The following is a 26,741-nucleotide window of genomic DNA, read 5'->3' as shown; positions in this document are numbered from 1 at the left end:
TTTTAATATGCTTTATATAAGTCCTTTATCCAAGAGTTCATGACCCGGAGGTAATCACATTCCTTCGGCTTGGTTCTTGGCTCGGCCTCGTGGTATTATAAGCACTGAGAGTTTGCATAAGCGATACACAGTGCGCGAAAACACGCGCCTAAAACAAGATAACTATTTCACAAACTATTATGATCCTCCACAAAACTGGCACAATCAAACAAAGTCGTCGCTCATATAAACAATCTGACAACGTTACTTATACTCGGGTTTCTCATGAAGCGATCGAGTGCATGTCGACTCACATGACAACCAGTGCTCTACCTGTCGCATGAAGAGTGCCGACAAAACGAGCGTATGCTTTCATCGTGGTTTTGAATCTTCTCCATTTTTTGTAGATTGCCAGTAACCACGTGATGTAGTATGGCTAAGAGCGCTCTTCTCAATCCACAAAACAAATACTGGGCTGCTAAACTGATACGTGCAAATTTTGATTGTACGTAATCTTTTCGTTTGTGCGTTGGCAGGTTCATGAAATAGGGAATTTTCCGACGCAACTTCAGCATACCTGCTAAAATTGTTTTACCCAGTCGATCCCCCTAAAATGATGGAAGATGGACAAGAAGCCCTCGTTCTCTCAATGACAGCATTGACCAACATAGCTACTGAAAAATGCCGCGACTTCTCCTTGCGCCATAATATCAATGGTCTGCAATCTCCACACCCTGACCACTCCTTACAGATGTTCGTCCTTCACAACGACATCTTGCACCGTTACAATGACCACCCTGATGGTGGTGACCTTTTGCTCGTTGTTCCTTCGCATTTCCGCTCAGACGTTTTGGCCCAGCTTTAAGATGCACCCACCGCGGCACACCAAGGTGTGCCACGCACGTATGACCGCGTTCACTGACGATTCTTTTGGCCTGGCCTCTACCGTTTTGTGCGACAGTACGTTGCGGCGTGCGACTTCTGCCAGTGCCGCAAGACACCTGCGCTGGAGCCTGCTGGTACCCTTCAGCCTATTGAAATACCAGATGAGCCATTTTTCCGAGTGGGCCTCGATCTTCTAGAACCTTTTTCCACGTCGGCCACCAGTGATAAGTGTATTGTCATCGGTACCGACTACGCAACGCGGTATGCTGTTACACGAGCCCTCCCCACCAGCTGTGCTACTTATGTAGACGATTTCATTCATCATGGCATCATTCTGCGTCATGGTGCTCCTAGTCAAAATATCACCAACCACGGCCACTGTTTTCTAACTCATGTAGTCGACGAGCCCTTGTGATCTTGCTCTACGCAGCACAAGTTCACTACAGCATACTATCAACAAACCAACGGTCTCCCCGTACGCCTCAACCATACCCTGACCAACATGCTAGCGATGTACGTCTCCAAGGATTACAAAGATTGGGACATCCACTTACCTTTCTTTACCTTCGCATACCACTCCTGACGTCATCATAGCGCTGGATTTTCACCTTTTTGCATACCGTTTGGTTATGACCCGCCTTTACCCATGGACACCATGTTCCATTCTGAAGCCACCTCATCGACTGCCTATGCTCGTGATGCCCCGGTCCGTGCTGACATCGCCCGCGAAGTGGTCCGGGATCGTTTATGTGCCTCGCAGCTTAACTGAAGAGTGCTTACGATCGCCGGCACCGCGACGCACACTACTCCCCGGGGCCACTCGTTTCGATGTGGTTGCCATCACAACGTGTCGGTCTCTGCGAAAAACTCATGTCCCGTTACGTTGGCCCTTACCGCGTCATACGCAAGGTCACCAGCGTCACCTATGAAATTGCTACACTCCATATCACGTCAGCGATAGCTTAAGTCCCGACCGATATAGTGCACGTCTCTCGACTTGAACGATACTACTCACGCCCCGAAGATTGATAGCACCGAGACGGTGCTTCTGCCGCCAGCGAGTAATGTCATGGGCTGAGTGGATACCTGCGAATGAGGACGGAGAAGTGCTGAAGGGAACGTAGATGACCTGAAGCAGCGTTGTACGCACTTGCTTGCAAATATATTCTTCGCATATACTTTCTTTCTCGTCACAATATTCATTCGTGCACCATGGCGCGTAGGAGGTGTGCATAAATACATGATCAGGAATGTATTAAACATTTCCTGCCGACCGGTAGTGCCTCTCGATCTCCGATGAAAGTGCAGCTCTGGCCGACTGGGCTCGCCCTACGCCATCTCTTGACGCCGAAAAGAGCTCTCGCCGAGTGGTGCCCCGTCTTCAGACTCCTGCAACCGTGTCCATCTTTTCTATCTTCTCCTTACTTCCGTTTGTCCCTCTACCTCCGCCTTGCTCTCTCCATCCGCTCTCTATCTCTATACCTATTAGTTCTGTCTTTTTTAATTCCTCCCTACCCCCCATCCCTCGTGAGCTACTGTTGAGGTGTCCTCCCCTTGAGAGACAGGTACAAAATCACTCCCCCCCCCACTCTTTAGCAAAACCGGGACGACACGCGGGGTAGCATCCGTTGCCCGAGTACTATTGGTGGTAATTTTTACACTACTCCGGACATAAGTACTCAAAGCATTAGATTTTTTTTACCCGGCCATGTACTCAAATCTGAAAGTGCAACGAAGAGATGGCTTCACGCCGCTGCTATATTATTTACAGCTACATAGTGGCAGCAGCTGCCAATTTCGCATATATAGTTGGATACAACTTGAGAGTCCAGAGACGTCCCACCTGTAGACGACCGAAGTGCGGTAGCTGATCACCACCGCGACTGACGAAATACTCCAGTTCATGTACGCGACAATGTTCACTTAAGATTGGTCAACCAACCGTCCGGCTCTCGACGTCAGTCCATGGAATGAACTCCAATCAGTGCACGCATGTTTGCATCCGCCTTTGAAGGGGAAGTGCCGCAGATCGACTTCAAAAGCTGCAGCCGACTACAGGCCGCTACTCTTAGCCTTTGGCTGGCGCATCTTGAAGGAAAAGTCGGTACGGTCCTTTGGGATGTTTATCAGTTGACCATGATATTCCAGCTCCTCTCTCGGGTACTCTATGTTGTACTTCAGCAAAATCTGCATGATACAAAGATAATGTAACTGATGGAGGGAAGATGGGATGCACTGGCTAGTACGCTTTTTCTGAAGCCCTTTCATATTTCAAAGTACTTCACTTAGGCCAACGATTTTCCTTGTTTTGACTTTAGCCCCTAACCAAATGCACACAGAAAGATTCGTTAAACCGTACTTGCGACTTTGTAATGCATCGTCTTGCAGTGCATGATGTCGTACTTTTCAGGCCTTGTTTTTAAGGCCTGTAAAATTGAGCGAAATATCTCACAAAAGAAAGCTGACTTGAGGTTACTCATTGATCTACGCCTCTGTTCTCATCCTACATCACTTCAAATGTACAGACAATATATCAAGCTTACGTGATGTTTCTGCTCTACGTACTGGCTAGTAAAGTCGTTTTAAGAAAACATTTTACATTTCAGTGAAGGACCTATTGCTAAAGGTGTAAACTGACAGTAGCGCACGGTGTAGTGTAGTCTCATCAGCATATTTTCATCAAGCGGCTTTCCTTAAGAGAAGACGCCGCTGTTCCCAGTGAAATTAAACGCATAACGTGGATCATTGTGGACCTCACCGTCATCACAAAATCATGGCAGAAAACACAAAGAATTGTGCGTTAAGTCCAGGAAACGAAACGCAAAAACTGTAAAACATTTGCTGGCGGCCACTAGCGAAGTCGGATTTCATGCATCTGTGCCGTATGTGACTGAAAAAAGCACGTTGTGCCAGCCGTAAGTGCTGAGTGTCAATGGTGAGTGCCAATAATGATGCACCTGCAAAACGGTTTCGCTGGAAGACATGCTGACCTCCGACGCCAATCGAGAAAAGTACGCTATGCGATGGCGGTGACGATAGTGATGGGTACATCTAGACTGATTGAGAAGTGTGGCCGCGGAATAGAAAATTGTTGGGTGACAAACTGTTTGCGTAGATGCCTCAAGAGGTGACTTTGAAAATAGGGGATATATCACCAAGATTACAGAATACTTCGGAAGCTCTTTAAATTTATGAGTTGTGCCTTTGTGTATATGATGTGATTCTTATATGTTTACCTTCTACCAGAGGGTATACTCTGACGCTATCCTTTTGTCGTCCGTCACATCATGGGAACGCCCTTCCCTTGAGCGTCCCTTATATCAATTTAAACTAGAATCCTCGAGTCTTACGAATGTAAAGTATTCAACAAAGTCAATGTTGAGTGCCCCATACGCAGACACTTACTATGCCCGAATGGCGAAAGCCAACTTTTAAGCTCCACTTTTAAAGAACTATGCGTCACCATGTGACGTGAGACAACGCTTGCGTGACGTCGTGTGGTCTACTTCTGCTAAGTCGAAGACCTTTCAGTAGCCACCGGTGGATCCGACCCTGCACCGCAGTCTCGAATTATCGTATATTGTATTCTGACTCTAGGAAAAAAGCTGGGCCGTGAGACCGCTAACCAACGCTGACATCTTGGAACGTTGTCAGTCTGGACGTGACATTAATTGAAATAGGCGCCAAATTTAGCGCTCTAAAATTATCCCAATGCTCGCCGTATCGATGCTCAAAAAAGCATTTCCAGAATTAAGTATGCGTGGTTATTGTTATGCAATTCTTTTAAAACTTTTACGAAACATAAAGCAGCTACATATGCCACTTATTGTGCATGAAAAGGAGCGTTTTCAGGCTGGTTTACAAGATGGCGCCGCCATACAACACCGGAGAGTACGCAGACACGCTGCCGACGTTCACTGTGCACCCGAATTCCAGAAGCCTCGTGGCAAATTGCGATTGTGTTCGCTTTACTTGTAACCAAAACAAATTATAAAGAGTTCTAAAGATTATGAAGGACAGTTGTTCGCTGTTGTGTCGAACAAGGTTGCCTTCAACGCGCGTTGCACTTGCACATTCAACCAGATCAACTACCTGCGTGACATCGACTTTTCAAAGGTCGTGTACTGAACAAGGGCGCTTAAAAACGCGTTTGGCTAAGCCATAAAGGTCTGCAGGGACTTGCATTGTAATAAATTACAGAGTCTACACAGGGACCTGAAATGATCCGGTGAATTATACTTAAGACTTCCTCTACAGACAACGGCCTTATTTGTTTTTACAAAACTGTTGAAAAACAATTGAATGCTTTTTTCGTGTTGTACTAAGCCTTATTATTGTATTAAGCATTATTTTGGAGACGCAAACGCTAAAACTTGCAGGAATACTTGAATAATCCGACATACTTCTATTTCAAGTTCTACCACGTTTTCCCAAGACAGCATTGGGAAGAGTACAATTGCGCCCTTCAGAGTAAACGAAGGTATTCATACATACGTTACCTTAGCGACGAGTGTGCATATTTGCAGCTCTGCTATCCTCCTGCCCAGGCACATTCGTGGACCAAAGCTGAAGGGCAGCGAAGCATATCCGTCGTGGGGAAGAATTTCTTGCTCTGTTTTCAGCCAGCGCTCTGGTATGTATTGCTCCGGACGAGAAAAGTTTTCTTCTGCCCGGCCGGCGACGAAAGCATCCACGAGTATGGGAACCTAGGAATATTCAAGTAATTATACAGTTAGGCCTATTATGTTTAGTGTCGTGTAGCGCCACAGGAATGCAATAAAATAAACTCGATGCGAAAACTTTTCAGGGAGCCGAGATAATTTTGGCACCTAGGGCAACATCGGTGGGCTTTTGTCTAGCTGAACCAACATAAAGCAGCACTGACTGAATTTTTAAAATGAGCAACTATAACCTCGGACGACAAAAAACCCTGAAGATTACGACAGTGCCTACTACGAATACTTAGTGCAACTGCTTAGGTGTTCTGTGTTTCCGATTAATAGAGCAAATGTGCACACGTCAAGTTGACGTGGCGCAGACCAGGTGAGAGTAAGAAATGTTTGATTTTTCGCGTTAAGGTAAAGCCTATCCCACGGGCCACATGCGAGCGATTTTCCTCAAAAGCGGAGCGGCAGCCGTCGAACGAGCCCGAAACACGTTTCTCGAGCGTTTACAGACGCCGACACACTGCCGTAAACATCGCCAGAGTTAGAAAAATTCACTCGTGGCAAAACATCTGACCATTGGGGGAGCAGTGACGTGGAGAGCACGCGGCGGCAGGGACGGATTCCAGGATGCGGTAACGCAAGCCGGGTAGAACTCGCACCGATTCGGCAGCGCGCAGGTAACACTGGTCATCAGAGCGGCTGGTGTCGCTCCAAAGCCGGCGCACGTGAAGAGATCTCGCGTCCGCGCGTCCGGCTGCCACTCCTTCGCTCGCGTGCGAAACAGGCATAACACGGTGTATCTGACATCGCCAACTTCCGCCGCTGCCGGCTTGCCTATGTGCTGCGCCGGACTAAAAATCGCCGTTAAGCGTCCGCTAGAGCGTTTCACACACAATGCCCCTTTGACCGGTGCACGTCTTCTTCTAGCAAGCATCGCCGGCCTACCTACATCCTCTTGCGCGAGAGGCATGCGTTGCGCTGTCAGAAGCGCCAACAGGCACCAGGCGTTGCTGACAGCGGCTCGCTGGCTCTCCTGGCGCAAAACTGCTCGGGACAGCCTCTCCTTCCCTCTCTTTCGTCCTCGTCCACTCTAGCAGTTACGCCGACACCGGCGACTCTGATCAACACAGGAACTGGCACTATAAAAACAATGTCCCTTTGTTTTCCATGCTACGCACTCGTTTTTACACGTTGGCAAAACTACCATTAAGTCGTTCGATTTAGTTGGATCTTATGGTTACATGAATACTACCAAATCACAAAACTGATTTATGATGAGAATTTCATGAACACGGAATGAGTGCTGCAGCCGACGTTTAGACAAGCAGACTTGTCTTTTGATTGATTGATATGTGGGGCTTAACGCCCCAAAACCACCATATGAGAGACGCCGTAGTGGAGGGCGCCAGAAATTTTGACCACCTGGGGTTCTTTACCGTGTACCTAAATCTGAACACACGGGCCTACAGCATTTCCGCCGTCATGAATTGTCTTTTCGAAGGCTGCTACTGAAAAGACAAGTCCAGCACGAAACATCGGCTCCAGCACCCATCCCATGTTTACGAATTTTTCATCGCAAGCTTCGTGACTTTCTCGTCAACTGATTCTTTGCCATTCACTTGTACACCATCATAACTAGGGGTATTATCACGTGTCCAAACTAACCCCAGCTGGGACAACGTAGCCGGACATATTGACGTCTTGATCCAGTTTTCGGTAGATTCCCGGCAGGCTGGGCTTCAACCTGCAAGTAGCGAGTGAACACGTATTGAAGGGTTAATTAATATTCAAATTTGGTTCCGTGGAATCTTATACACGTAAGAAATGGCAGGCTAGTGTTTTGTTATTCCTTTCACGTGTTCATTCTCACCTTTGCTAGGCACGCATTTTATGAAAGTAAGTGATTCTCTTCTTCGAGTAGCAGTTCTCATTATTATTTTAACAGTTGTCGGCGAACACTTGCGATTTGTCTGTCCAGATAAGATTTTCAATGGCTTATATCTTGCGAGTGAGTTACGCGTCCTTCTTCAACAATTTCGTAGATAGGAATAATATTAAATGCTGAATTTTTGTGTCCCGAAACATTGATATGATATTGAGGAACGCCATAGTGGAGGGCTCCGCATATTTCGACGATCTAGTGTTTTTTAACAGCCACCTAACTAAATCTATAGGTACGCGGGCGGGACTGGAGAATATTGCCTTCATCGAAATAAGGGCACCGCGGCTTGACTAATCCGTGGCCCAACGAAAGGCATTGCTTATGGCCAACAGCAATAATTACAACAACAACAACAACAATAATAATAATAATAATAATAATAACAATAATAAAATATACCTTGTCATTCTTTAGTTAACAGCGCTATCACAGAACTCCGCTTGTATATAAAACAGATGAATTTACTCTCGTGACGCTGCAACCAGTCTTAGCCAAATCTATTTACAACTAATCATTCTTTAACATCACCCAGCAGCATTAATCGACGGTTAGGCAACACTAGCTAGCCTTAGCACTCAGTGATGTTAAGCCAAAATTAGCCTAGCTTATCTATCAATCTGGTATCATTAACCAGGGATAACGAGTTGTTGCCGCGCGCTAAGCATGTGGTCATTGAATGAAGCCAGACGTGTCCGAATATTGTGGGCGCTCAAGAAGCCCAGAAATTTAATAGCATTAGCCACAGTTTCAATGGTACGTGCTTTTGCAGCAAGTCCCACTTTACTACCAATCATTGCTGGCTATCGACACCAGTATGTAGGTTTCTGTAGCGTAACTGGTAAGTCAGCTGTTGGGCAAGCACTTTGATGAATTCATTAGCACTACAGAGGGGCCAGAGAGCGTAACGTAGATTTTACTGCAAAGAATGCCTCAGCAGCCAAAATCCAACCCTTGAGGCGCAGTTGGAAGACAACTGTGAAACCACGCCATCAGGAAGTGCTGTCTCGAAAATTGTAGCCTGTAATCTTTTACGTCTTTAGTGTCAAACGTTAAAAGCAGTGAGCGGGTCACTAAGCGAGGGATTAACTCTATTTTCACATTAACAGTGTCTTAAGCTGGGTGTCAACCTGTCAGAGTAATTTATACCACATAATTATTGGAATATTTAAAATGATAACCAGAAGCCAAGTACAGACCGGAACGTCCTTCAGAACACTTTTTCACTGAATAATGCTTCACACCTGGTAAGGCCTTTTCGCACACATTTACACGTGGCCCGGGGCATTCGGATTCGCACTGTAATCTCACTATATAAAACAAGTGAGGTGAGGTGTTCGCTGAAAGGCAATAGCGCTCACCGCATGCTTTCCTTCAGGCAGGCCTTCAGAAAGGAGAACTTCTTCAGTTGGTGTGGTCCAACAGTGTTGGAGTGTTCACCGAGCACAGCTATAGCTTCTTCTCGTGCTTTCGACTGAGCCCGTGGATTCTTCGCGAGGTGAAACAGAAGGAATGTTACTGCTGTCGCCGTCTGAAAATTTCAGTCAGTGCGTACGGCACACGATTAAGTAGAGAAGTAATATCTTGCTGCGTATTCATTAATGCACACCTCCCATATAAATGCCCTGCACAAGGATGCATAGCCATTGAAAACGCTGGACATGAGGCATCGCATGCGTGTGATACCTCATTTATATGTAAACCCACACCATTTTTATATGATCAGATGGGATTTCTTCAGTGGCGCATAATACTGCGACTGGTTTGGCCAATTGAAAGGTTGAGACAAATCAACGGTTTATTATAGGCTGTGCTCACGATGAAGCGCATGAGCGAAATTTCGACAGGTTATTCACTGTAGCAAAACGAAAAAGCAAGCTAATCCATTTTGGTTTTTTGCAAGTATTTGAGATTTGTATTAGCCCTGCTCTTTATTAAACAGTCATTGTTAGGCTTTGTGCGGCACTATAGTTTCATTGCATCTTGATCATATACCGCTCTCACACACTTGTTTGCAAAAAAAGTAATAATAAATCTTTCATTGAAGATGGTCACTGCTCTTTATTAAGCAAACTTTATTGAGCGTTGAGATGGTGGTATGCAGACATATTATGACCCCAATGTATCGCGTGACAATGCTGTGGTCATGGTAACGCACACGTCATTTGTTAGGATAAGCGCCGCCTTCTTTCTTTTTGGTGGACGTTGCATGCAGTTGAATTGACCCAACTTCTGTGGCACATGCGCGTTGGTTGACCAAAGTGTTGCCTTCATTTTGAGTGGACCAGTGGTGGGTAGCGGGTTTCAACCAATGTATGAACAGAAATAGTTACGGCTTTGGAGTTGTAAAAAGATGATCTGGGAAATACTTCAGTTATGTATAAAACCTGTTCTTTAATGCATAAAAAGAAATGATGGTTTAGGTACGTGGAGAAGGGTAGCCAACAGATCTCGCCCCCCCCCCCCCGCCCTGTCCTTCCATTTTTTTTTCATTTCCTTCTTTCTTCCTCCTTCTTTTGTGTTTGAAACATTTTAATCTTGCCACAGCTTCTCTCGGTGCGAATTAGTCATTAATGCTCGACACCTATACTCATAACACGTTTGACAATTTTGTATATCAAATTTCAGATCCGTGCGAACCGCATAAAGAGTCACCACTGCCGCACAGTCTTGCGTCATCAAATGAGCCAAATAAAATATACAACTAATATCGATCGTGTCTGAGCGCTCTTTCCCCAAGTATATAACCAGTAAAAATCAGTGGCTCGGGAAGCTCTGGCTCATTCATGTTTTATCGCGTAACGCTGTGAAGCGAGAGAGGGACGAGTGAAACGACGTGAAGGTAGCCGACGTGCCCGCGCCGTTCTCCCCAAGGAGAAGCGGAGCGTCTGCGGCGGTGGATGCAGGCCTCGAGACCGTTAAGAGTGTGAGTGTGTTATTATCTGGCGCATGCCTCTAGCTATAGGCAAGAGCTCGGAAAGAGGCCCTGCGAAGTGACTTGAAAATGATATTGATGTTGAACGGGAATGATTATGATGATTATCAAACTACAGATTACCCCTCACTGCCCCCCACAACGATGAAAGCGAAGTGAGAAATATGGGTGCGTGTATAGAAGTGTCCAGAACACCAGACAAGGTGTCCGTGATCAGTTGAGGTTGCCAACCTGAAGAGACCACCGCAAACCAGTCGGTCTCTGCCGGGCGGCTCTGGAGGCTGCGTGGTATCCGAAAGTCGGGACGAAGGCAAGCTGCCGGAAGGAGCCGTCGCTGTCGAGGATAAAAGTGTCGTAGTCAAATGAAGGAAATCTGCTGGGCACGGCGCAAGCCCTATCAGCGAAGGTGACCGCTTCGCGCACTCAGGTACAGGTTCTTAAGCACACAGTTACGTGAAGGCGGGAGATCACAAATACGTTCAAGTCAAAGGAACGTTGAAGCCACCGTCATTCCAAAACTCTGAGTCGCGTGTGTACCGTGGGTGTATGCGGGGTGGGGATATAGGAGTGGCTCCAACGATTGCGCAACGCGAACCGAAGTCTGTCGATTTTTCTTCACGGGCCCGGCCATTGGTGAACGCTGGCATGCAAAATAACTCTGTAATGAGTTAACGGTGAAGCCGACTGTGCTTTAATCCCACGAATAAATTTTCCATGCTGGCCCGTGTGATAGCGTCACATTGTTGCTGTGGTAGTTGTCAAGCTCGTGCCATGAATGTTCGTACGATTGCTCTTGTGCGACAGTAGCTCGTCAGAAGGAAAGCTGGGGAACGACAGGAAGTGCACTGGGCACGGAAGACGGACGGGAATGTGCACCAACTGCACCCTCTGAAAAACCTTGTTTGGCCGGTAAAGCAGCGTATGTATGCGGGCTGGTAGGCTGGTTGCCTCTCTCTATTGTCGTCAGGACTCACGTGGTCTGCTCTACTTTTGGTGATCGCGAGCCGGATGATCGGTTCTCGGGAGTTTTGTTCATGGCTGCTGCATACCACACGATCAGCTCTAGCTGGTGAGGGGCACGAAATTCTGCTGTGGTAGACTTCGAGGGTGATGATGTTTGTTGATAATATGCTCAAAGTTTCGAGGTCGATGAAAAGTTAGGTCGGTCGTGCACCGTCGGTAGTGATACCTGCGTGATTTTTGGGCCAATAGCAGGCAAGACAATGTTTATGGCCGTGGCAGACTGCATGTCGTGTGGTAAGGTATTCGTCGTGAAACCTTACATGCCAGAGGTGTCATGGCTCGTGAAAGTCGGAGAAAACGTGCAGATGGTCGCCACACCCAGAAAAGCCTGGGCAGAGGGTTTCGAAAAAACGGTCCTCTCAGTGTATGAGTCAATGGCAGCAGGGACGTTCCGTATTTGTTTGAGCGGGTGGTCGGGCGCAGAAATCAATGTGCTGGTGGCAAAACGTGAGGCCGAATGACGTGTAACCAGGAACCAACTCCTCTCCCGTGTTCGGCACGGTAGGACCTCGGTCCAGCTAGTACCGCACGTAGAGTTGTGGGGCAGCTTGGAACTCGCGGCTCACACGGAGTGGATGGTAGGTTTCCCCGTAGCAGGCCTGCACCAAGGCGCTCACGAACTCGTATGACTGCGGGCTGATATCGACGCAGCAGTGAAAGGACTGAGCTCAGCCAGGAAATCATGCGCAAGACCGCGTGCACCAGCTTGTTCCGGGGATGCCATTCAGCGCGACGATGGCATCAAGCTGCATGAACCATGCTAGGGGGCAGACCAGGTAGGACGGCTTCATTGGTGGACAGAGTCGAGGAAGCATGGCAGCAGGTCGCTCGTCGAAGAACTTCTTCTTCCGATCACCAATGTAGCAAGAGAGAGAGACGTGAGACGACGTGACAGCGGCTGACGTGCCCGTGCATTTTTCGCCACCTTATTACAAGGCAAAGTGGAGTTTCACTCTGACTTGTGCCTCTAACTTCATGAGCTGTGGGAGCGCCGTGGCGTAGTGACTGTATATTGATGATGATGACGATGATTATGATGAGGACGGCGCTACAAAACGCTTCTTTTATTCACATTCATTTATAAGTGCACATACGCGTACACGTATGATGCATGATTGATTAAGTATAATTCGTACCTCGTACCAGGCTTTAAAGGTGTGTTTCGTGGAGACGTATCTGTAGGTACTAAGAAAAGAAGGGTTACGCTAAGGGCTCATTTTATTTGTTAGGCACTTCTACACTTGTGACTACAAAAATCACCGCCGGAAATCTATATGAGAAGCATCAGCTGTAGGGGCATCGAGCAGAACTCGCAATAGTAGGTTATTGCCTCCTGGTATACTCACCGTGTCCACTCCCGCGAGGTTGAAGTCAGTGATGAATGTTAGAATTTCTCCAAATGACAGCTTCTTTTCTCGCAGCATGTGTTCCAGTATGGTTGGCTCTTGAGCCGAATCTTCAAAAGTAATTCTTTCGGCTGCGGCCTCGATGTGTCGGAATATGCGCCTGAACCAAATAAACAATCAAGTTCTGCCTAAATTGGGCTCCTCCCTATTAGTACTATATATATCTTAAGCGATGTGTTAGTTGGCAGGTGTGTGGAATCGTGATACTTCACGCGTCAGTACACAGTGAACACCACGGAGGTCATAAAGTGCCTGAAATGTTACTCTGGACCGTCCTTATTTCGGCATTTTATTGAACTGCAGTTATTATTTCAATATGTTTTACGTTGATCTGACGTTTTCAAGATATCCTAAAACACTTTTCATTGTGGTCACCTTTTCTAAACAAAAAGAAGTATTAATTAACTAATTTACTTCTCATGTTGCCATCGGCACAAGAAAAAAAGCAGCTCAGAGGGACTATACCCAAGCGTTACTAACGTTTATTATTTTAGAGGTGAACCTCATTAGGACTTATCCTTCTCTTCAGTTGTGGTCACAATAGAGAGCCGTTGATATAGTCAAAACAGATGTGAGACGCACACACACACGCACGCGAAAAGCTTTTACAACAGATTTCCACATAGACATACTCTAATTTCAGGCTAAGCGAGCACTGTTTACGGTGAAATAACTTATCAAGAACTGTATGTAGTGTATGTTTACCCAAATGTGCCTAGAAGCAAATGTCGAGCTTTTTACGTCCCAACAAGTTACCCACATTAAAATGACATCTTGCCACTGGTAAGATGTCGGGATCATGTATTCATTTTCAAGGCATGTCCTCTATTTTAGCATTTTCCTTTATTCGCCTTGAAGTGCCTAAGACGACTGGGCGAAATAAACTTACGTTTGTATATAAACTTTATGCCAGGTAACGTGCGGTCACTCACAAATACGATACCCAGAGCTGCGCCCGCTCGTCATGATTCACTTCGTGGAGGTGTGTGGAAAGTTTCGTATCGTATTGTTATTGTATTTTGCGCTTCTGCCCATTACAGGTCTGAACCAACTTGCCGAAATGATTTCTTTCCGGGCTTAATCTAAACGACTGCAGCTTTGCCTTTGAACTATTTTAAGGACTATATAACGCAGTACATATATAAATGTTTATCCCACCATGTTCACTTGTACTGACAGGCTGTTTATAAGAGTTGTCATCTCACGTTTTGATAGGGTACAAAGTACGGAAGTTGAATGCTCCTTACACAGTGAAGTCATCCATGGCTTTTTCGAATCGCCGCCAGGTGGGCATGCGGATATATCGAAAATATGGAAACCGGTATCCGAACTTCTGCATACAGGCGAAGATCATTTTCATGTCTTCGAGTATGGCGGGGCCATCCAGATTGAGATTCTGCGGATGCGCCAAGGAGCCTAGCCTGGCATCAACAGACGTCAAGGCAACGCCTGCGGGGCAATAACAGACATGCAGAGCTTAGAACTTGCCAATAATATTGATATTTATTGGTCCTAGAATTTTACGTGCCTAAACCGCGATATAGTGGTCAGGAATGCCGTACTGGAGGGCTCTGGTAATTTTGAGCACCTGTATTTTTTAACGTGCATTTAAATCAAACTACACGGGCCCCTATATTTGTGGTCTTTATTGAACATGCTGACCTATGGCAGCATGCACCAGGTTACACAGCGACCATGCACACAAAAGGGTGACACCAGCACGAAAATGTGACTGCCACACCTAGAATTGCACCGACGAATTTGGGACATGCCGGTAGCCAAGATTTTTTTGAGATACAGGGGAAGGGGGGGGGGGCTGGGCATTTGCTGAAGGCTGTTACTCTTTCAACACCCCATTTTTATCGTTTGTTTTCGGTAAAGTACTTCCTTCGTTAAAATTTCGGGGGAGGGGGCTAGGATACCTTCCCCTCCCCCCATTGTTCCATTGTTCCAGCATGGCTCTAAACTAAAAAGTTTATGCACGGCTGCATACCACATACCTGCAACTTGTACACAAGCATGATTGTGAAAGTAGAAACAGGGATAAGGAAATAATAATGGTGTTTCGAAAATGTGTGCATGATTATTGAAAAATAACAAAAAGGAGGTATCGGCGTGTTACCTGTGGCGTTCCCTTTAAAGTGGCAGAGGGCATCTTCAGATGCGTACTAAAATTTATTACATCAGCATTTGTAGAAATTAACACATTTTTGACCTCGTGGAAATCAGCGGTCTAGTGAAATGGGCGAACCCAAGTCTTTCCTTTGAATAGCTCATAACAACTATCGAATTTGTGAAACGCGGTCCTAGGTGATCACCGCGGCGCAATGAAATCTGACTAATTTATCAGGCGACACACACTCCCCCGACAGCGCATCCATATACCATTCAGTTCGAAAAATCCCTCAGTGATGACACTGTTTCCTTCGTATTGAAGGAGCGTCGATAAGTGGCCATGCGGAAGGACCACGCCACAACGAAACGATTCGTAGATTGGTAGTTGGTAAGGGTGAGGGAAGCAGTGTCGTCACGGAAGGCGTTCTTGAAGTGAATGTTAGTGATGGTGTTTGATGCGTCGGTTTCGGTCTCGCCTGCTGAATTCGCCAGATTTCATCGCCCCGCAGCGATTACCCCTGGCGGCTTTTCTAAAAAAAACTCCCAAGCATTTCCCCGAGGGTGAACATGGTTAAGTGCGAATACACGGGGTGATGCTATGAGGGGTATTTATTAATTCGCACTATTATATTTATTAATCACACTATGGTGCCTTTATGGTGTAATGGTTGCTGGGAATCGCAATTTGATGACACGGGGGAGTTTACGTTAACGCACTGGCAAATGCCAACGGATTTTAACTTTACTCCCCCTCATGACCCGCTCTCGACGGGAGACTGAGAGAGAAGGCGGGCGCGCGAGAGAGGGGGGTGCGCGCGCAGCTGCAGCGAGCGAGGAGAGCGGAGGGGCGAGCGAAGGGGGAGGGGGTATAAGGCGCGTTACTGACACCGATATCAGCGTCGCGTCCGTGGCTTATTCGGTAGAGCATCGCGCTGCGACCCGCCAAATCCTCTTTCTTTTAAAGATAGAGACAAGACTGCGGACGCCGCCGACGGCGGTGGATGGTTTGGGGTCGCTTATAAAGTGTATTCACACTTAAAATTCAAAGTTGCTATGAACTACTCGCAGGCAGGAATTGAATTCGCCCACTTGACTCAACCGCTTATTTCGACTCCTTAAAACTTAATTGTGTTGATTTCATCAATTACTGCCATCATTATTGTTAGTACGCATCTAAGGACGTCTTCTGCCACAGTAAAGGGAAAACCGCGGATAGCACGCAGATGCCTCCTTTTAATAATTTTTCAATCATAGCGGATGATTTTCTCAATAAACCCTGTATAAGAACGCGAGAAGCATGTAATTTGACTGATGCACTGATGATGGCGATGATTTGATTTATATGTGGGTTTGACGTCGCAAAACCACCATATGATTATGAGAGACACCGTATAGTGGAGAGCTCGTGAAATTTTGGCCACCTGGGGTTCTTTAACGTCCACCCAAATCTTAGATGAAGGGTGTGAGGTGAACATGATGCACTCTATCTAGTATTTACTACCAATTTCACCATCATCAGGGAACGTCTGAAGTGCTTTAACAAGCTTTCATGCGGTGCGTTTCGAAGGTCATGCATGTGAGTTTGGCTAGTGAGTAAAATCTGCTGCAGAACACGGGAAAGAATTTTTTATTCATACTTTTTACTTTGCCATGTGCTATGAATACATGCTGGCTGCCAAAACATGGCAACACCTAAGTGTCTGAGCGCCCGCAAGAGCGTAGTGACTCTGGCAAAAAAAAAGCCGATGTTGATATACACTGACAATTACATAGCGAGAGTATGACAACATTTGGCGAAATTTGTATATTGTAACTTAACAGCAGTCATGTGTAGTATACAAATCTTCCAGAATTAGCAGCAAGCTTAATTTAGTGTTGATCACTGCTAGCAGTATGCGAGTAAAAGCTGCAGGCTGCTGTAGGCCGAATGGGGGGAGGGGGAATGGCGTCTCGGTGTGTTGTGGAAGCTAAGGTTCTTGGTGATACACAAGATATGGGTTGAATGCGTGTCAGATTTTGCTACTCCAGCCCCCTTCACGCCATTCTCGCTTGACTCATCGCATAATTTGCCACGCGTAACTCGTGAAATGTGGAAACAGTGTTTCCAGATGGTGTCGTGAGTCACTCGCTCCTGCCGAAGCTTTTGTGGTTTTATTTCCTGTGCTTATTCAATGACAGAAAATAAGCTGGCCCGCAGCATGTTGGTTTTAGCCATAGAACTTGAACGAACGTTTATATTAAGATAGCGTAATGGCGCACATGTTCGTATTATCTTTGTACTCGAGTATTCGAGCTCGCGTAAGAGCCACCTACCAAGGAACCACTTCCGCTTATTTTCTCGTAACTTTTCGCAATTTCATTTAACGTTACGGCTAAATAATTCATTTACTCTTTAACTAACCGTGCACTCTCTGGCACTGTAGAAGTTCACAGATGATGCAGCCGTAACACATATTACTCATGCAACTTTCCAATAGAAAACGCTGGTGCATGACTGTCTATGATAATCAGATCTTTTTTGTAAACACGTTTGAACTGTTTCCTGCTGTTGGTGCCGAAATTATTGCGTTGCTTTTGTGACCAGTTCCTTACTTTTGCCGGAAATAAGTTTAAGTTGTCATTCAAGGAGGCGTAGCGCGCATCAATTGCTTTTTTTTTTCTTTTTTGAGGGTTATTTAAGAGCTATAATGACTTAGCCTTGTAGAACTGTGTTTTCCCATCGGCAGTGGCTGTTAGTTATATACAACATAGAGTTTCATAGTAATGCAATAGAGAAAATTGTGATGGTAGCGTCTATGAGAGTTGCAGTGCGTGGTGCTTGAGCCAACAATAGAAATATAGGCAGAGCACGGATTTGTCTAAGCTTCGTATTTTCGGTTCTGTTTGAATCCGTGTCACCTGCAGCCGTTTTCACGCAAGATGAAGTTCCACTTCACTACCTTGGCCATTTAGGCTCATCAACTCAAACCGGGTGATGAAGTTTGCAACAATCCACTATTTTCTCCGAAACAAACGCTAAAACACCACAATAAAGAAATCCACACTGAGTGCGTTTGAAGCAGCCAGCCCGAAACATTTGGCGAATTAATGTACTACCCATGATTTCCGTGGTGGCTGAATCATCACTAGTACATATATCAGGAAACTATGATGGATGCCTGCCCGGTAATTATAGCTGCTAGCAAACCTAAGCACATTATCCATACATTTGTATAACGAGCTTTTCGATGAGCTTGCGAGCCATAAATGGTAATGATAATGTGCTACTGTGCAAAGAGGCCAACGTCTGAAGAGAATAAATGCTCTTATTGAAAAACCACCGCTTTATGTCGGACACTCAAGTCATATGCGTATTTTTGACATTTATTGCACACTGTCAGTCGGCGTTCATCTAGGAGGCATGCCTATAGGGCCGTTTATTCTTTTAGTTTGTAACGTAAGCTTACGGAGGTTTTGGCTTATTTTGCTTCATGGAATGCTACATCGTGCTTTCGTTCGATTCCTATTCTATTGTCTAACACACGAAAATCGCGCTTTGTTTAATTTACGTACGCAAAAACGTTCGATACATTCGACCTTGCATCGGGGAAATTTCACTACGTGCTCAGCCGGCCTCCGCCGAGGTAGCGGATATGGCGCTCGTCTGCTGAACCTAAGGTCGCGGGTTTAATTCCTGCAATGATGGTTGCGCTTCGGTATACAGGTGAAATGCTAGAGGACCATGTAGCTGTGCGATGTCAGTGCACGGTAAAGAACTCCAGATGGTCAAAATATCTGGAACACTTCATTATGGCGTCCCTCATAAGCATATCTTGGTTTTAAGACGTAAAAGCAGACTTTTTATTATTCCAAGTAAAGTAAGCCAAACAAAGTAAGCAAAGTAAGCCAAACAATGGCTTACTTTGCTTTTGCTATACGACTGTAAGCCGTCTACATCACCTGGCTGCCTACCGGCTGGCAAGTCAAGAGACAGTTCTTTTTTTCCACTGGCGCTTTCACATTCGTGTTAATTAAACGACAATATTTAATTGGCTCTGAAGCGAGTTTTCTTGCTTCTAAGCAGAAAAATGTCTTGGCTGATTGCACTGTGATGTTCTTGGAAGAACTCGACACACCAAAGTATGGATCGCAAGCAAGCATCTATTTATTTTGTGTTATTTTGTCATATATAGCGCTGGTACATGGGTAGTAAGGCAAATACCTGAAGCTATTTAGAGAACATAACCATGGGGTTCTTAAGGTCTGTGTTTCTTGCATGAGACTAATTTATTTGGAAAAAGTTAAGATTGTTGGTAAATTGTTAATATGTATGGAAATTGATCCTAAAATGAGCAGCTGTTGGCACTACGCACTGTTTTGTGTCTAGTTCGTCCAGTTACATTACAGCACAATTACCTATTGCTATTTAACCTACAGACCCCTATTACAGCTTTTTTTTGGCGGATGAACCATTTTTCTTCAGCGAGTGATTGGAAATTTCACTTGTTGATCCACAAACAACTTCAGTCCCCCCCCACCACCATCACCACCACCGGCTATTTCGTTTAAAGAAATATGTTTTTACATGAAATCTTGTTGTATTCTTTAACCTGTAGGTTGGTCATCCAGTGAAAAACATTGAGGTTACTCGTAATATTTAATGAAAAAGTAAACAGACAAAAAACCAGACAAATTTACAGATAGTAAGGTCTTGTAGAACATGATCAATGATTTCACCTCTGCAATCCCTCTTGAATACAGAACAGCGCGACAAACGAGAGGACACACGGAAAGGGAACACCTGCAGCTCCGACTCTCAACAATTTATCGTGAAAAATAAATGCATCACCTATACACATGACAATCACACGCATAGTACTGCGTTATATAGCGTAAATAGGCCACAACTTGGACAACTGAGACAGAATAAAAGAACCGCTTTAGTACGTAATCCATTTCCTTGGGCAGTATTGCGATAACGGAAGCAGTTTTCATAGTAGGTCTCAGTTTTGCTGTTGATGACACAGTTATATGTGTGTGCTCATCGTGTGTATTTGTGGGCGATGCGTACGTTTCTTACAACAAATGTTTGAGAGTCAGAGCTGTATGTGTTCTCGTTTTGGATGTCTTGTGGTTTTTCGTGCTGTTTTGTAGTCACGCACAACCTGCAGTACCATATCTCGGCACTTTTGAAATCCTGGTTTGCTCAGATTTCTATTCCTCACAATTCAGTTTCTTTTCATCGCAATTCAATAAACCCTAATATTTTTATGACTTTGAAGCCTCCAGTTGATTAAATCTGAAGTCAAGTCCAGGTCACGACACTTTCCCAAATACACACTTAAACGCGGGGTAATGAATCGTCCACATTAGAGTTCACCATACCACCACCCTCTCTCACGTGGAGGTACAGCCACGTCCTTGATGGCACTCACTTTCCAGAGCCCATCGCTGCATGAAGGTGAAGCAGTTTTCCACTTTGCCGTTTTCATCCATGAGCTGCTCGAGCAAGTCCAAGGCTTCCTCCACGATCTTGTTCATGATGGGCAAGTATGACATTGTTGTCCGCACGCGCAGCGTGTGTTGTTGTGTGCTCATTCGAACTTTTAGCCACGCTTTTCTCTGACTGCACGAGCAAGAAAAAAAAACGAACGCGTGACCAGGCAGATTAAAACATGGCCAATTCAGTCAAACATTCGGCCGTTGGTGAGACAGGAGGACCCTGGCGTGTTGATCAGAGCTAAGGGAACCCTACTCATGGCATGGGCTCGGGTGGGAACTGTTAAGTATTGTGTGAACAACGAAGATAATCACTATCATCATTAGGGGATTAGACCGGGGTTCGGAATAAAGAACAGGTCGATCGGGTGGGCTTCTCCATGGGCAAGGCGGCTCGTCCTTTCATCAACATTTTGGTGCCAAAGCCCGGGAGGAAGGACCTTCGGAAGTGAGACGGAGTAGAGTTCATGAATTTTGACCGCCGTCGTAGCATCGAGGACTTTTGTGAAGCCGCCGTGGGCAAAGCTGATGTGCGAGGCCTAACCACCGCTGATACCTGGGAGCATGACTCCGGTTGCAACTGAGACCACTAGGAGCACCCATGGACTGACGTTAGTGCAGGCATCGTCCGGAGGCTCGCGAGACGGGAGCCCTCACGTTTACTTTGGCTCCGTCCTGACTCGCCCTTCATGACGATGGCCCGATAATCGCAAGGCAAGACAGTCCATGGGGGTCGACTACGTACATCTGGAAGGTGAATCAACGTGAGTGCAGGCATCGACTGGAGGCTCGCGAGACGGGAGCCCTCACGTATACTTCGGCTGCCTAACTTGCCCTTCACCACGACGGCTCAATATTCGCAAGTTCATGAAGAACAACAGCCCGACAACTTACGGATATTCGTTGTGCGAACTTTCTGCGATGAATGCCGTGTTGACTCCGACTTCGCCTCGTGGCACGGCCGGCCAGTGATATCTCCTGTTTCCCACACTGGACCGCACCGTGGAGTCCCTCTACGAAAGGCGGAGTCAAACATGCAAGGTCGTGACGCAGGTGATTGCAGATATCGGACACCTTTGGCATATGAACCACCCATCAATATGTGAGTTGAAGAAGTTTCACTGAATTTTGACTGAACAGTACGAGCTTCTCAGAGAAATTGATGAGGAGATTGAAAGCACAGTTGACATCGATCATTTGGAAGCGGAAATGGAAGAAGCCGAAGTTTATGAACGCCAGGTTGTTCTAGCTGTAGAGAGGAAGAAGATTATGTAGCTGTAGAGAAGAAGAAGAGAGGAAGCCACCTTGCCCATGGTGAAGCCCACCCGATCGACCCCTTCTTTATTCCAAACCCCGGTCTAATTCCCTAATGATGATAGTGACTATCTTCGTCGTTCACACAATATTTAACAGGAACAATGAGGGGAGGAGGGTGCCTCCTACTCATCTGAGAAGGGGAGTGGGCGCAAAGCCTGCCCCATACGCTGACTTTCCGAATAAGCGTATGGGGCAGATTTCGCGTCCCCAAGGGCGGGTGTGGGGGTGGAACAGTGATGAACCTTCGCCCCTGCTTCCTTTCAGCGATATCTTGAATACGCCTATGACACCCCTTACAGCCGCTATTTCTTCCTCGCCGCCTATTCCTTAATAAATTATGTGGACAATGTCAGCACTAAGAGCTCGGTTTCCTATACACTCGCCTTTGAGCTGTAATTTAAACTGCCTTTGGATCTAGTGATCACACAAGGTTTAGCTTTCTCTGTAGCTTTTTTTGTATACATACCACGGAAAAAACAGTTCAGCTTTTAAGCTCAGTAATTGTCAGCGCCGCCAGCCACAGTTCAAGAGTTATGGTCACTTCAATCAGCGATAAAATTGAGTGCTAAACATGCAGTGCAAGCCAGTGCGATAAGCAAGTGAAGAGCGCACTTTTTGTTGTTATCTTTGTTATCTCATCCGATAGCCAGAATCCCGTTACTGGGACGAATATTATACGAGGGCAATGCCCTGTCAAGGAGCTGCAAGTTCTTGATCAACTCGCCTGCGCGTACAATAAAGTATTTGCAGCCCGCATAGTACTTTGCAACCTGAATGATGGGCTCGAAGTATGATACTGAACAATACATAAACCTGCATATGTGTAGTGAAGAAATTCTTATAAGACTTCTTAAAAAAACAAAGATTAAAATACACTCAAGCGAATTGAAGCCTCCTTCATACTAACAAGTTGCCCATGCGGTCAAACAACAAATAAAAGCTAGTCATTCATGAGGAAAATCGGATAATTCATTTCTGTCACTCTACACGTAGGAAATCTGTAGCACCTTCTAACTTATATAACAAGGAATTTTAAAAAAGCGTAGTTGTTTTCTGCTTCTTTTCTCTTTTATTTCATTATTTCCTTCTACTGCTTCTTGTGTGTCTGTTTTGTTTTTAATATAGTGTATTTTCATTTTATGAGGAAGCGTTTTATTCGAGACGAGCTCGAGCTGCAGCACAACATGATGATAATATCTACAGACGAGGAAGTTATACAAATGATTATGACAAGACGAGCCAGTGACTGCACTCACAATATTTTTTCTATGTCTGGGTCTTTCCACCTTTCTTTCGAAAAGTGAAATCTTGGCTACTTTGTAAGATTTGCACACTTGAGCATGTAGTTCAAAAAAAAAAAAAAAAACAGGGACAGGTGGTGAGCGATAGCTCCATACCGAAAGTTATTCTCGAGATGCAGGCCAATTTCTCACTAAAAAAGACCAGAAGGCCATACAAGCGCCCAAAGACCCCAGCCTGCTCCCACGACGATCATAGACAACAAACCGCCACAATATCTTAATGAGCCCCTGAAAAAAAAACACACAAGCAAATAGCAACACAATTAAAAATGTTAAAAACCGAAACCTTGCACTCACCTAACGGGTGCTCAGATTAGAGCTTTCATTTCGAGGAAAGCGAGGGTGCTAGATTAGTTGCTGGGAAAGCTAACTCGCAGGCGTGAGCACTCAAGAAAGGCTGGCTGACGCACTCGAGACCATTATATTGAATTAAAAACTCTTCCGAAATACACAAGGTGTTCACAAAGGACATAAAAGTTTCTTTTATTTGAAAGAAGGGTCTCGTCTATATTAGCCAATCATCCTCCCCGAACCTTCACCACTGTGAGTAAGCTTTTCTTGAAGCTAACCCACCATTATATCTTTTATTTTTATTTTTTTGATAAAGGCTCCTGTTTGCGGAGGCATTACGCGATTGCGAGGTTTCAGCGTTTAGTGTTTTTAACTGTGTCGCAATTGGCTTGATCGTTTTTATAGAGGTCGTGTAAGATGTTGCGGTGTGCTTTTATCCATTATCGTTGTGGGAGTGAGATAAGGTGTTCTTGAGTGATTGTGGCGTTTTCTAATATTTTCTGGGTGATAAGAACAAACTTTAATTTCAAGCTAATGCTCTTCTATCGCGCCTCAGTTTTTTTTTTTTTGCAATTGTGTCTGCTTTTTGCGCTGCTGGCTTGAATATTTTTTTCCGTTCTTTCTTTCTTTCTGGTTCTCTGACTGCCCATTTCTTTCTTTCTTTCCTTCACGTTCTTTCAGCCTTTCATCCTTTTTTTGTTTCTCTTCCTTTCTCTTTCTTTCTCTGCCCTAGCTCTTTCTTCTATTTAGCCTCTTCATTTCTCTCATGTCGGTTTTTTTTACCATTACCCTCTCTGCCACCCGTGCCTATACTGCCGAGTGTTCAAAAATAGGCTTTATGATTTTCCCAAGATTCATTACTGAGAACAACATAAAAACCACCTTTGTAGATAAGGGGGAACACAAAGTGAGACAGTAATGGTGGCTACTAGTGGTGTAATTAACTAAAAGTCAATAATTAACATTTCAATGACTGCAGTAAGAGGGCATATTTGTATTTAAAAGTTAGAGCCCATCGTGTTTCTACGCAGTTACACTTGGAAGAAATCTTCTAGCATGTCTGTGTTTCGAGATATACCGCGGAGTGGTTTAATTGTGCTTTACATGAATACGCATGCAGGGCAGTGAAGATCGGCGCAATGCTCGTCCACTATGTGACAAAGAGCCACAGCTTGCTGTCACCAGCCGGCAGTAAAAGGGTAACCTTTATCATCTTTGCCTCTGCTTTCGACCCATTTTCAGATTAAACAACGCACGCAACTGGCGCGGCCCATCGGGGAGGAGCTTCGTTCCAGTGCTGATTTACATGAACAATCATGCTATGGCACAATGAAATTTGCCGTGGGATATCTCGAAGCCCAAGCATGCTAGAAGTATTGCTCCAAGTGTGACTGCGTAGAAGTGCGACTGTCTCCAATTTTTAATACAGATATGTTCGCTTATTGCAGTCACTGAAAAAGTAATTATCAGTTCTTCGTTACTTCGGTTACTGACAGTCATAATTATTCGCTCACATTGTGTCCCCCTGGATACATAAAGTATCTGAGAGACGGTTTTTTCATCTTTTTTAGTGCTCAATTTTAGGAAAACCATAAAGCTTATTTTTGAACAACTGGTAATATAAAATACATCATACTATAATATATTTTATTATAAATAATTTAATATGCAATAAAAATATACATGATTGTGATAGGCTATCCTAACGTGCTTCAATAGCTATGTGGCACTCGCATTTGGATAGTGGTTGTCCGGGCTCGAATCTCGCCACACCGAGGAATCTTATTTCCCTAAAATTTCCTCTTTATCTACGTTTACTTCTTTTTCTCTCTCCTTCACTCCATCTGTATTAGTTGTCCAACCCATCAGAGTTACTACGTCCCGAGCAAGAAAATCGGTGCCCGTGCTCTGGGAGCAAAGCAGAAAATGAAGGAGACAAAGAGAGTACGTTCCAGTTCATGATGATGACATCTTTTGTCCGGACCGGCCACATCACGCTCAGATCAAATGGGTGCTTTGTTGAAAATAACTAAAGAAAGTCGCGTGAACTTGCGGTTGCAGGGGTCGAGCCGTACAGGTTGAGAATGCCCACGTCTGCGTAGTACTCCGGTCTGCTCGCTCGGTAATCCTTGAACGCCGTGGCACCCATCCTGAACGGTTCCTTCCCTTCCTCGTGGTACAGGTTTCGAATGTCGCTGCCCTTAAACAGGTGCACTAGGGAATAACGCCCTGGAAGCCTCTCGACCACAATGGGGCCATACTTCTTGTATATCTCCATGGATGCCTTGTGCCTCTGGTCGGGATGGTGCTTACCTATGAAGAGTTTAGTTCATGCTGACGTTGACACCATAGTTTCCAGAATGATATCTGTATAGGCAGACAATAGACTAGAGCAAGCATAGATAGATAGATAGATAGATAGATAGATAGATAGATAGATAGATAGATAGATAGATAGATAGATAGATAGATAGATAGATAGATAGATAGATAGAAACGCTCAAAGTGTGTTTGGTGCACTAAGCTATGCGAGTCGCGTCTTACACTCGGTTTTTATCAAGGTGGTTTATCAATCATAGAGCCGTAATATGGGCTTATTTTGTTAAATCATTAGACGCACCTGGTCGCGCTGCATGTGTGTCTTCTCTTGTCGGTGTGTCGAGTGCCCTCTCTAATAAAGTTCTCATAACTATTCATTCGGATCGTCTCCAGGGTGATTTCCCACCATAAGATCACGGCGACACTGAGTTGCTTAGCAGAGATCGCAAACACATTCACTTATTAACTGGTGCGTGATACCATACTACACTCTTAAGCTATCGAGCATGACTTGCAATAAACTTACCCAACAGGCGCCAGTAGATCCACGAGCTGCCGATCACAGGGAAAGAAGGTACCCTGGGAATCGCTTCGAAGGGCTTCGCTTGCAGCTGATGTTTCTCTGCCGAAATGCCGTCGACTACGTTAGTTGAAGTTCGCCGCACGCTCAGTACGGCAGCTGTGACGGGGCATTGCTGCCGAAGCATTTTTGACGCCAGCCTCAACCCTCTGAGACCAAACGCATGACGTCCTTCCATTCCTTAACGTATCTGCAGGAACACTTACGTAGGAGAATGCGCGGCAAAGTCGCGTGAAGCAATGTTGACCCTGAAATCTACGTGAATATGAAGAGGCACTATTGTAGCCATCACTCCTGAGTAAACGAGACGACTAAGCTGATAATATTGCTCATACTTTCGCACTATGTAATCAGCCAGTCACCCGCCTGAGGTGGCTCTTTATCGCTCCCAGTCACTGACACGTGCGAATCCGTTATCAACTTGCGCCCTTTCCTATTTCGCTTGGGAACGATGACCCACATGGTTGCACGACAATAGGCGTTTCACGACCGAGCGATAGAGTGAT

At 45.4% G+C, this 26,741-nt stretch overlaps 1 protein-coding gene across 2 annotated transcripts; it reads right to left on the bottom strand.

Annotated features, from left to right (window-relative positions):
* Window positions 1-2,604: 2,604 nt before the first annotated feature.
* On the bottom strand, window positions 2,605-26,534 carry LOC142796368 (putative cytochrome P450 49a1). Of its 2 annotated transcripts, none has more exons than XM_075886826.1 (9): window positions 26,182-26,534; window positions 25,412-25,649; window positions 20,364-20,554; window positions 14,082-14,283; window positions 12,775-12,934; window positions 8,832-9,001; window positions 7,197-7,275; window positions 5,364-5,570; window positions 2,605-3,051 (listed from the first exon to the last, which is right to left on the bottom strand). In XM_075886826.1, exons 1-9 carry the CDS (start codon window positions 26,411-26,413, stop codon window positions 2,917-2,919), a joined length of 1,614 nt encoding a protein of 537 aa, XP_075742941.1. In that variant the 5' UTR covers window positions 26,414-26,534; the 3' UTR covers window positions 2,605-2,916. The 2 variants fall into 2 exon arrangements, with proteins under 2 accessions (XP_075742941.1, XP_075742942.1); XM_075886827.1 differs by having other exon boundaries at window positions 8,832-8,959.
* Window positions 26,535-26,741: the final 207 nt, after the last annotated feature.

The sequence above is a fragment of the Rhipicephalus microplus genome, chromosome 2, assembly GCF_043290135.1.
Source record: "Rhipicephalus microplus isolate Deutch F79 chromosome 2, USDA_Rmic, whole genome shotgun sequence".
NCBI lineage: Eukaryota > Metazoa > Arthropoda > Arachnida > Ixodida > Ixodidae > Rhipicephalus > Rhipicephalus microplus.
The sequence above is the reverse complement of the archived record's forward strand: the minus strand, read 5'-3'. Positions and strand labels throughout refer to the sequence as shown.